Genomic DNA, 12,179 nt, shown 5'->3' with positions numbered 1-12,179 from the left:
ATGAAAGCGACATGAGGTAGTTTTGAGAGGCAAAAGATGTGGTGCTGGTTTGCATAAAGCATTTCAAGAACTTGGTGCTTTGAAATTTTTTAAGGATAATTTGGGGAACGAACCAAAGAAACCAAGAAAAAGTGAATAGGCTACGTGCACTTTTATTTAAGGTTTTTTTTTTTTGTTTTTTTTTTTTTGCAGTTTTTTCAAGGAGGAGCAAATGAACAGATCCTTGTTATCTTCTAGATAGAAATATGATATATAGCCTACTTATGCAAATTAAATCCTATTTAAGAAATTACTGATTTATAATTGCATTTGGAGCCTCTGAAGGCAGCACAAATGTTTGAGGAGAAACTATAAGATGTTGAAATCAAATAGTTGAACACCTCTTATCTCTTACTGCCCATCAAAAACAAACAAACAAAAAAACATTTAAGCAAATTTTTACACACAATAAATATTTTCAAACACAGCCTGAGGGTTAACATTTAAGACAGAGACAAAAAAATCTAGATCTTTTTTTTTTGAAGAGATACTGTTTGTATGAATTATTTCATTTTCATGTTAATTTCCTGGCTCAGAATTGGTCTTTTTTTCTTTTACTACATTATAATAAAAATGTCCCATAAATTTGAGTACATGAAAAAAAATCTGTTTTTTAAAAAAAGATTACCATGAACAGACCCAAGGGCGTAGATTTGGTTTTGGCATTGGTGGGGACGGATGATTCAACCACCGAACCCTGCCCTGTTTCTTTTTTCCCCCCCTTTTTTGTCTTTGCTTCTTGATAATAAAAAAAAAGGAGAAATATACTTGCCTACATGTGCTATTCTACATGCTTTTAAACCATTTAAAATTACAATTCATAGTTTTATATGTGAAATATATAATGTTAAATTGCTTAAGTATTTTAGACTTTAGTTTACTTCAGCCATATTCCATATAAATCAGGTATCATACAAAAATAAAAATAGAGTCATGACAATAAAAGAATATGACTTTAAGAAATTAACAACATTAGTTCAGTTACAGTACACCAACATCTCTGATACATTAGCACTAAGGGAACACTGAATGACCTGCTGGTTTTTGTCCATAAAACTACTCATCTAAGATTACCACAAAGTAAAAGATCTCTCAGCAAAATTATGCAACATTTTAGGCACACTATTGCCCCTATCAACTCAGTGAGCTGGGATTTTTTATTCTAAACATGAACTACTGTTACAGCAACAGACACGGACTGTTGGTGTCCCACACAAAAACTCAATGTCCGCTATGTGAAGGAGCCAAACACATGCCTGCTCCTCTCGTTAACTGAGATAAACTGCTGGCATATTTGTTTTACATCTATACTGTCCAGCTCTCCTGGTGGACATGGCATACAGCAGCATTGTTTAATCTCATTTGAGTCACTGTTGACCTTAGCCATGTTTTTAGTCTTCTGAGAGCACTGAAGCTTCTTCCAGCCTCAGTATATGCGTTTTATCCTCAGATTAAAATTATTACTATGTGCTTGATGTGCCTCACCTTTGGCCCTGGCTCTTCCCCTCTGACTGCACTAGGACATATTGCCACATGATAAAATAACACATTGATTCGTGCCATATAAAAAGTGAGACGTGTCAATTCAGATTCTTTGTCAAATAAACACTAATGAATCAATTTACACCAGCAGCCTAACAATTGTTAATAATTATTTAGTATTAATTAGTATTTAATAAATACTAGTTAATCTACAGCACCAAATCATCAGTCAGTCACCTGTGACCTTGCCTCTTCACCTCTGTCCGAGCTACAACATGGCAGAGCTGCCTGTCACCTGATGAATAACAGTGAGACATTCCAAATACATGCAGCCACACATGTGCTTCAAATACAGTCATGAACCACCAAGTCATCATCCAACTTCACCTGTGATCTTGTATCACCATTGCTCTCTGAGCTTTGTGTTGGTTCTTCTGTCACCTGACAAATAGGACATACATGACAATAAGAATAAAATGTGGAGCTGCTTCAGTGTTTCTGTCAATTTGTGCAGATCTTGACTCATCAGTAATGTTTGTAGGGTGAGTGCATTTTAAAAACAATTTGTGCAAACTGCACTAAAAGGTGGAATATTTGCAAAATCATAACTACCTCATGATATTTTGTCTCAAAAATTAACCCTATGAATATGTCAGTACCACTAGGATGAAATTATTGTGTCACCAACATTTTAACGTTAGACATATAATTTTAACAGCCTCTGTAAACTAATACCCTGACTTGCTCGAGGCTGCCGTTTTCTCTGACAGTTTCAATCAAAATTAGAAATGCTACTGTGGGAGACTGAGATAACTAATAGTGCTGCATGTTGTGCAGTTAGTTTCCAAAACACGTTATTCATGGTTGCATACAGTTTTAGACTGATGTGGGCCAAAGCCTAGCATAGCCTGTAACGTTATTGTGACGGACACATTTTATGAGTGAACTTGACTTTAAGCGACTTACAGGTTTCTTTGAAAAATACTTTCTTATATCCAGGATCTTCCGTTTTCCTGCCGTCCTCCTCACAGCGCAGGTTTGCCGCTGCTAAAACTAAACAGAGCTCCCTGAAAGGCACAGCCAATCACATTGGCCAGATTTGTCACATGACGTAGGACTCCAGTAGAGAACGTAATTTGACTCTTTCTGCACCGCTGGATGGATGAGACGTTGACAGATCGTTTTTTCTTTCTATCGGGTTTGTTTTTCTTTATTCGCAGAGATCAAATTATTGGTGGGGACAATTCAATAATCGCTGGATATTGGTGGGGACACGTCCCTTCCGTCCATGCCAAATCTACACCCTTGAACAGACCCAAAGTCCTGAAATCCCTCAACCTTACCATGATCTGGCAAATCTACCCCCAGCTCAAGAAATGGGAACGCGACAGATCTATATATTTTTTTTAGATCTGAATAGCTCTTTTCCTGCTACTTATTAACAACTGCCTCATTTATTTTTGTTGTAACTAAAGTTTTTTGTTTTATTTACATCACAGAAAAATTAAGCTGTAGCCGAAGGACATCAAACGTGCCTCTGACAAAACAATCCACACATGAGGAAAATTAAATCAAACATACCTTTAACCTTAGATTTAAATCACGGCAGAAGAAGAAAAATTAAATATAGTAAACCTCTCATGTTAGCCCAGCTCCAGATGAGCTCTTATCATCATCAAGTAACTTGACACTGAAACGTTATCACACTACTGGATAATAATGCAATTTTTGTACAAAAGTGTAATTTTGGTATGTTTAATTTTTTCCGGACAATTCCAAAGATTAACCCTCCCTCCCTCTGTAACTGATACACATTTCAATCCAGTTGCAGACTGAGCATATGAATAAAATGTAAATGAATTTGGTTTAAATTATGTATTTCTTTTCTCATAACTTTTTTTAAATTTTATTTCAATCTATAGCTAAGGGGATGAAGTTTTGGCCATCGATGCATGCTGTGGCTGTAGCTCAGGTTGCAGAGCAGGTCAGCCACAAATCAGAAGGTCGTGGTTCAATCCCAGGCTGCCTCCTGGCTGCTTATGCCAAATATCCTTGGGCAAGATACTAAAAAGCTTCTTGGATGAGAGGTGAAACGTCTTCAAGCAACTTAAAGAAGTCCAGATGCTTTTCTTTGCAAGCTCCTTTGACTACGATGACCTGGATGACTGAGAACCAGCAGTGGTCAGAGGGCCCGGTGGCGCCAGTGTCCGGCAGCCTGTCAGTGCACTTTGTAGCTGTGGCTACTTTCTCCACTGTCATATAAAGACTACGAATAAAAATAAAGTTTAATTATAGGATTAAACCCCCAGTAAACTAGTCTATATTGATGTACTTAAAAAAAAAAAATAGACCATGCACTGACATTTTTAATCAGTGAATGTGTTGCTCATAGTTGACTGAAAACTGCTAAATATTCTTCATTGCAATGAATACACTTGAGAAAACATTTCATTTTCCTGTTTATTTACACAGGGTGGGTGTTACATTAAAATTCCTCATCACCATTTTTATTATAAATACACCATTTTAAACAAGGCTTGACGACCCTCAGTAAAATACATCCTTCAAACCTTTCAAAATATAACAAAACAAAACGCTTTAATGGATACAGATGGATTTCATTTTTGCACCTTTTAAATGTTAGTTATTCATGCACGTTTAGAGTATGAAAATAAAATGATACAGATCCATTGTGTTTACAAAGGAGATTTAACTGAAAACAGCTATACGTAGTGTAAAATACAAATACTGGGTCTGGTGCAAAGCTTAAAGGTCTTTCTCAAAGAAATGCTAACTCATGGCTTATAGCAACTGCGCTCTGTATAATCGTCAGTATACTGTAAAGACATTATTTGCCTTTGAAGGGGGAAAAATACTTGAAGTATTTGTGACATACTGGAACAGACTGTAAAAAGGCTTACCTGATAACACACTATTTATTAAATTATGGATAGCACTGCTTTTTCAGTCAGTTTACAGCATGAAACGTCTCCTAATACTCATCAACCCAGTAAAGTGTTAAACAGTATTTTGCAGGCACTTACAAAGCATGGTTTAGGCCTTTATTTAAATGAGTTCAAGGTTGGATGCAAGTTTCAAAATGGTCCACTGTTAAAACAAACTGATAAAATATTATATGCGCAAATGTGTTTCAGTGCTGTTGCATAAAATTCTTGATTACAGTGAAGGTCAAAGTCCAAATTACACCATGGGTCTGGAAGACATCTGAGCAAGGTGAACTGTGAATCAGAAGAATTCAACACAAACATTAGATTTCCCTGAATTACACAATCACAAAATGTAAGTAATCAAATCATAAATGTCTACCTACCTTTTAAAGTGTCCAGAAAGGCTGGAATTTAATTGTGTTGGTCTTGAAGTTTGATGTGTAAAGTCCAGAAGTGTCTGACGGTGTTAATGGTCATATTAAGCTACATTATCGTTTCATTTGTGGGAGCTTGCTCTCGGAAGTCCAGGTTTTAAGACAGACAAATGGGAATGGAGAAGACTTCAGATACGGGTAGAGTCTGTACGGCAGTGTTGCCCAGGAGACAAAAGATCTTGAAGCTTGGCATATCCTTAAAGCGGTTTTATTAATCCTCAGGAGACTCAATATTCTGCTCTGCAGAGTTGCTTTTTATCTTTCTTTAGATAAAATTTTCAGAAATATACACATGTACAGGAATTTGAGTTTTTACATCCAATTTGGTTCTAACAGTTTAAGCTAAGGGTCATGAACACTTTTGGTTACAGTGTAACACGGTATTTCATTTAAGTGTTTTTGGAACAGTAAATGCTTATGATGTTAAACTTAAAAAATATCATGTACACTTGAAACATCTGTGATAGATACTGAAAATAATGAGCGGTTGCTAGCTGCTTACAGTACATAATCAGAAAGTCTGATGAGAAAGCATGAACACTAAATGTAAATGTGACATATACAATAAACAAAATAATTCAATTTGAAAGTTATGTAACAGCCCCATGCAGAGCAGAATAAAGGTAGTCTTTATTCCACTGAGAGTTAGGCATCTGGTGAGCATTGTGGCTTTATAGCACATCCTTCCCTTACAGATCAGTATCTGCGGCCATAGCTTGGGGAACTGTAGGAAGAAGAAGAGAAGGTTGTTGTGAAGCTTGATCCTGTAGCATCCATGCTGCCTCTTCTGGAGCCTGACCTGGAACCAGTTCTAGAGCCAGACCGTGAACCAGAAGCAGAGCCAGACCCACTGATGCTATAGGGACTGTAAAGGCCTTTGCTTGACTGAGATGAGGCTTCAAGTAGTCGCAGACCAGTTCCCTCCTCTGTCATGCTCCTTTCAATTGCATCCTTGTAGGAGATCTTCAGCTTGGTTTTAGGGCACGTGAGGTATTTTGAATATGCACTAACGTCTCGTAACTTCTGTGCAGTGCGTGCATCTAAGGTGCCCTTCCTCACGGCCTCATCTATGGAGACTCTGCCTGTAGCATCCGGTTCAATCAATCCACCGGTGAGATACTGGACCTCTAGGAACCGTTGTCCGGCCTCATAGTACAGCCAGCCTTTCTTTAGAGCTTGGGCTGCTGACATTTTGGTTTTAGTCCTTGGATCTTCAAATCCATTGTACGCCTTCTGAGCTAAACTGATACGGTCCACCATAATTTTATCCACAAGCCCTTTATTCATTGCATCTGCAACTGAGAATTTCTCTCCAGTGTTTGGGTCAAGGATGCCTCCTGTGCAGGCCTGAGCTTCCAGCAGCCTTTGACCTGTTATATTATCAACAAGGTTTCTGTGGATGGCCTCTGTGACAGACACCTTCTCTAATGTCTCTGTGTCTAAAATACCAGCTATAGGGCCAGTTTCCTCTGTTGGGTCAGTCCATGTGGTTGCTGGTGTTTTTATGGAAGGTATTGGGCTCATGGGGTAGGAAGAAGAGGAGCCAAAGGAGGATGAGCGTGATCTGCTTCCGCTCATATTTCCAGATAGCATGTCTGCAAATTCTGTGATGGACAGCATTCCTGATCGATACTGATCCAGGGCCGACTTATCAATCAAGCCCCTTGAGATTGCATCATCGATATCATACTGTCGACCAGACCTCCTATCAATGATCATGGATTTCACAACTCCATCAGATGAAGTGATAGTAATTTCCTCCCATTCACACTCCTGCTCTGCAAGTTCTAGATAGGTCTGGTGGTCAATAAGTCCTTTCTGATACGCTTCATACACAGACATCTCTTTGCCAGACTCTGGATCGACGATGACAACCCTTCGTTTGCGAACAGAAGATTTGGACGATGTCTTTCTCTCACGCTTCTTTTCTTTCAGTAGCAGAAGAGCAAGGCCAGTCTCTGGGTCTATCATACATCTCTCCATCAGCTGCAGGTAGGTGAGGTTTTCCTCAGTGTTGGGGTCAAAGAAGCCCTTGGTGTCATCAGAAGGGTCAGTGAGGATACCATTCATTTCTTCATCAAAGAGGCCACGTTCATAGGCTGTTTCTACTGGCAATCGGAGACTCTCTTGTGGATCAATTATTCCACCAGTAGCGATCTGAGCCTCCAGCAGACGAATGCCATGGTCTTTCAGAATGAGTCCCTTTTTCATTGCCTGGAAAAGAGAGATAACCTTGCCAGAATAAGGGTCTTTGTAGCCTGTCACAGCTCGCTCAGCTGAGAGGAGTTTGTCTTTAAACTCTGGACCAACAACACCCATTTTAACAGCTTCATTGACATTTAGTTTTAGGTTCTTAATTGGATCAATTACATAACCTGTGGCAGCTTGAGCCTCAAGAAGCTCAAAGGCAGTCCCTGGTCTGATCATGTTTTTCTTCATCGCTTGGTAAATTGATAGACGGTCTTTGCTTGATTCTACAAACACACCAGCAATACAGCTGGTCCCCTCAAGGTACTTCTTCACATCCCTGCTGACCTCCTCCACTGTGATGATCCCCTCAGTGAGATCACTGTATGTCTTTTGGGTGATAATCTGCGAGCGGAGCAGCTCATCCACAGTGATTTGTTTTCTTAGACCCTTAAAGAGAAGCCTTCTGTCTGCCAGTGAAAGCAGCCGCAAACCACTTTCTTTATCCACTCTGCATCTTTTCAGCAGCTGAGCATAGGACTGTTTCTCATCTGTTGTTGGATCAGTATAACCTCGCACATCCGCAGTAGGCTCAGTTATTCTCTCTAGTGTCTCCTTGTTGATGTATCCACGCTGCATGGCAACATCTATGGGGAGATGGAAGTAGTATTCAGGATCCATCAGTCCTCCAGTGGCATTCTGGGCCTCCAAAAGCCTTAAGGCATAATCCTCAGATATGAGGTCTTTTTTCATTGCCTGAAAGAGAGAAATCACTTTTCCAGTGTATGGATCCTTGTAACCTGTAACTGCTCTCTCAGCAGAGAGAAGTTTATCATGGAGTTCAGGACCTACAAGCCCCTTACGTACAGCTTCATCAACTGTTAGAAGTTCGTCTTTAACTGGATCAATCATGAATCCAGTCGCAGCTTGGGCCTCAAGGAGATTCAAAGCAACTTCGGGCTTAATCTTTCCATTCTTCATAGCCTGGTAAATGCTGATCTTGGGAGGACTGTCTGACATAATTCCAGCAATACAACCAGTGCCAAAGAGGTACTGCTTTACTGTTGGCATTTCCATTACTTCCCGAATATTCATCTTTTCTTGTTTCAGAAGGTTGTATGTGTGCAAGTCAATAATTCGGGCATTGTACAGCTCATCAATCGTAACCCTTCTTCTGATTACATCACATGACATACTCTGCTCAGACTTTAGTGTCTCCCTTTGTTCAATTATTTCAATGATGACAATTAGCATTCTTTCTCTTGTGATTTGCCCCAAGCGATACTGCTCCATGAGGCGGCGCCTCTCTTCTGCTGGAAGAAAATTTGAGTTCATGACTTCCCAAATGGTCATACTCTTTCCTGCAAAACTCTTGAGTGGGATGTCAATTTGAGTATTAGCTAGATCTGTTTGGGCTTGCTCCTCTGAGTACTGGTAAGACTTCTCAACAGGAGCAGGAGATTCAACCTCTGACAGGGGGAGGTAGCACAGACCAGTGTTGGGCTCTCTTTTGCATTTCTCCAGCAGCTCCTTGTAGGTCACTCTTCCATTGGTGTTGGGATTAGTGAAGCCCTTAACATCACCTGTGGGTTCACTGAAAGATTTAGCCATTTGTTTGCTGAAGTAGCCACGCTGAATGGCCACATCATTGGGAACACGATGGCTGCTAACTGGATCAATTATCCCTCCAGTGGCAAACTGGGCTTCAAGAAGAGGAATAGCATGCTCCCTCAGTACAAGCTCTTTCTTCATGGCTTGCAACAGAGAAATTTTATTGCCTGTATATGGATCTTTGTATCCTGTCACTGCTTTTTCTGCTGAGAGGAGTTTCTCGTGAAGCTCTGGACCAACGACTCCAGCTTTCACAGCATCATCTACAGAGTATTTCAGGTTTTTGACCGGATCTGTTATGAAACCAGTTCCTGCTTGGGCCTCAAGTAATGTGAGCCCAGTGCTCTGTTGCAAAATACCTTTTTTTATTGCTTGATAGATGCTTAACTTTTCATCTGAATCTCCCATTGTGATACCATCAATGCGGTCTGTGCCCCGCAGGTACTTCCGGACTTTATCAGTTTCACTGACTTCTTTGGGTGTCTTTTTACCATTTTGGAGTTGCTCAAATGTAGCCTTATCAATGATGTTGGAATCAAGTAATGAACTGGCAGTGACTGGAGCCCTTAAGCCTTCAAAGCAGGCCTCTTCTTTTGTTTTGTCTTCTTTTTCATCAACCATTGTTATCACAATCTTTATCAGCTTTTCAATTGTCACATAACCCATTCTGTACTGGCGAATCAGTTCTATCCTTTGTTCCTCAGTGATGTATTCAGAGTGTATGATTTCCCAGATTGTGACTTTCCTCCCTTTGAAAGGTCCATACTCCAGTTCCATGGTGGCTTGGTTCAAAGCTTCCTTTGTTTTAGCTTCTGTAATCTGTTTGTCTTCCTTTGGCTTTGGAGCCTTCTTTGAGAGAGAGAGCAATGGAAGTCCAGTTTCTTTGTCTATGACACATTTATTCAAGAGCTGAGCATAAGTTGCATCCTCTTGTGAGTTGGGATCACAGAAGACCTTTGTCTCGTCTGTGTTTGTGTTCAAGGTCTTGCCGATTTCTTCGTCAAAATACCCACGCTTGCAGGCGATTTCATGTGGGATGCGATAGCTTTTAATGGGGTCAATAATTCCACCTGTTGAAAGTTGTGCTTCTAGCAGACGGATGCCATGTTCTCTCTTGATAAGGCCTTTTTTCATGGCTTCAAATAGAGATACATTTTTTCCTGTGTATGGATCTCTGTAGCCACTGATAGCTCTCTCTGCTGACAGAAGACGCTCATGCAGCTCTGGGCCAACAAGACTCGACTTAACAGCTTCATCAACGGGGACTCTTTCATTTTTTACAGGATCAATTATAAACCCTGTTGCTGCTTGAGCTTCAAGAAGATTCAAGGCCGTTTCTGGAGAAAGTAATTCTTTTTTCATAGCTTGATAGAAAGGCATTTTCTCCTTGGTTGGTTCATAGAACAGTCCAGCAATGCTGGGCGTCCCATTCAGTGCCTTCTTCACAGGATCCATCTCAGAGATCTCTTTAACTGTTATCTTTCCATTACTCAACTTGTTGAACACATCTTTGTTTATAACCTTGGACTCTAGCAGTTCATTGGCAGAGACTGGAGCCCTCAAGCCATTGAACACATTTTCCTTGTTCTTCTCCTTGTCTTCCACAACAGTGATGACAATTTTGATGATCTTTTCCACTGTGATCTTGCCAGTCTTGTACTGACGGATCAGCTCTCTTCTTTGTTCTTCTGTGAAGTATTCTGAATTTATGACTTCCCAAATGGTGACAGTTTTTCCTTTGAACTTTCCAAAAGGAACATCAACGTTTGATTTACTGAATATGTCTTTAGTCTCCACATCTGTGTATGTTCTCTCTGTTTGAGCTGCTTTCTCTGTCACTGGTAATATCAGCAGGCCAGTCTCTGGATCCTTGTTGCATTTTTCCAGTAACTGTTTATAAGTGAGTTGCTCCTGTGTGCTTGGGTCAATGAATAACTTGCAGTCATCGCTGGGATCGCTGAGTTTTTTGTTGATATCTGCATCAAACTGACCCTGCTTGTAGGCTGTTTGAAGGGGAACTCTGTGGCTGTTGATGGGGTCAATAATGCCACCAGTTGCAAGCTGTACATCTAGGAATTTGGTGGCCTGATCCTTCTCAATAAGTCCCTTCTTCATGGCCTCAAAAAGAGAGATTTTGGCTCCAGTAAAAGGATCTTTAAAACCAGTGGCTGCCCGCTCTGCAGACAGCATCTTGTCATGAAGTTCAGGGCCAATTAACTCCTCCTTAACAGCCTCATCTACAGACAGAAGCTTGTTTTTCACTGGATCAACAATGAAGCCTGATGCTGCTTGAGCTTCCAGGAGCATTGTAGCAGTGTTTGGAGTAATCTTCTTCTCTGTCATGGCCTGATAGAGACTCATTTTTTCTTTGGAAGGAGTCAGGACGCCTCCAACACAGCTCTCTCCCTTAAGATATGCTTTTAGCTTCTCTGTTTTTCCGAGTTCTTGTACAGAAACTTTGCCCTTTTTCAATTTATCAAATTCCTTCTTGGTCAAGACACCAACTTCATGAAGCCTTTCAGCAGGAACCTTCTCTCTTATTCCGTCAAATGCCAACATTGATTCTCCATCTTTCTTCAGCCCATCCTCAACAGAGCCATTGAAAACTTTCTTTGTTGTTCCTACCATTGTCATAGCAACTAGCTGTTCCTCCGGGACCTCATCGGTCTGAACTTCGATTTCTTTTGTTGTTGATGAACCCTGCTTTGAAGCAACCTCAAGATTCTGAAGTCTCTCTCTGAGCTTTTTGTTCTCCTCTTCCAAAAGTTTTTCTTGTTCAATCCTTTTCTTTTCTAGCACATCCAATTCTCTCTCTCTGTTTTTCATCTCTGCTTCAGCCTCCTTTTGTTTCTTTACAGCTTCATCCATAATGGCCTGAAGTTTCTTCCTTTCCTCGTCCATTAGCTTACGCTGACGTTCTTGTTCATCTTTAAGAGCCTTGGCCTTGTTTACTTCATCCTCAAACTGCTTTTCAAGCTTCTTTTTCTCATCTTCAACAGCCTTTTCTCTCTTCAACAGCACATCCTTCTCAGTGATGAAAGACTGCTGAAGTATAGCTTTCTGCTGCTCAATTTGTGCTTGTTGGGCATTTTCCATCTGTTAAGAAAAATATATTTTTTTAAAACGGCAGTAAACTGTTAGTGAAATATCACTCATCAATAAATGCATCTTAGATATTTGAAGAAATAACTCAGTATATCTATATATTTAAAATATCAATAACACTTTCATGTCTCTATGAAGCTACGGTTAGCAGTTAGTTAATTTAGCTAGACTGGGTACTGCTAATCTAGCTTTGCCCAATAAAAACAAAATTCAGCCCCTTAAAAAAAAAACACACACACACATATTGTACTGCTACTATATCCTTCTGTAATGTATTTAAGCATGCTAACACAAACACTCTACTGTCACTTACATGTTTAACAGGACAATATTAACTATAAGCGTCTTTAAACTGAATAGCAGTGTTAATACA

At 40.0% G+C, this 12,179-nt stretch overlaps 1 protein-coding gene and 1 long non-coding RNA gene across 7 annotated transcripts in view; both read right to left on the bottom strand.

Annotated features, from left to right (window-relative positions):
• Positions 1–1,688: 1,688 nt before the first annotated feature.
• Positions 1,689–2,563, bottom strand: LOC146682665 (uncharacterized). Its single transcript, XR_014917765.1, has 3 exons — positions 2,488–2,563; positions 1,909–1,962; positions 1,689–1,816 (listed from the first exon to the last, which is right to left on the bottom strand). It is a non-coding gene; the product is annotated as an uncharacterized LOC146682665 (long non-coding RNA).
• A 1,400-nt stretch (positions 2,564–3,963) lies between these two features.
• Positions 3,964–12,179, bottom strand: part of pleca (plectin a) — a 93,174-nt gene continuing 84,958 nt past the window's right edge. For all 6 annotated transcript variants that reach the window (XM_085447079.1, XM_085447081.1, XM_085447080.1 and 3 more), the window contains 2 exons: positions 4,853–11,797; positions 3,964–4,760 (listed from right to left, as the gene is read on the bottom strand). In XM_085447079.1, coding sequence (XP_085303205.1) covers positions 5,600–11,797 — 6,198 coding nt within the window. In that variant the 3' untranslated portion in view covers positions 3,964–4,760; positions 4,853–5,599. The remainder of the gene's footprint in view (positions 4,761–4,852; positions 11,798–12,179) is intronic.

The sequence above is a fragment of the Copadichromis virginalis genome, linkage group LG22 (genome assembly GCF_057382275.1).
Source record: "Copadichromis virginalis isolate Kocher_CV1m ecotype Utaka linkage group LG22, C_Virginalis_male_GT1.1, whole genome shotgun sequence".
Classification (NCBI taxonomy): domain Eukaryota; kingdom Metazoa; phylum Chordata; class Actinopteri; order Cichliformes; family Cichlidae; genus Copadichromis; species Copadichromis virginalis.
This window is presented reverse-complemented; position numbering and strand designations above follow the sequence as displayed.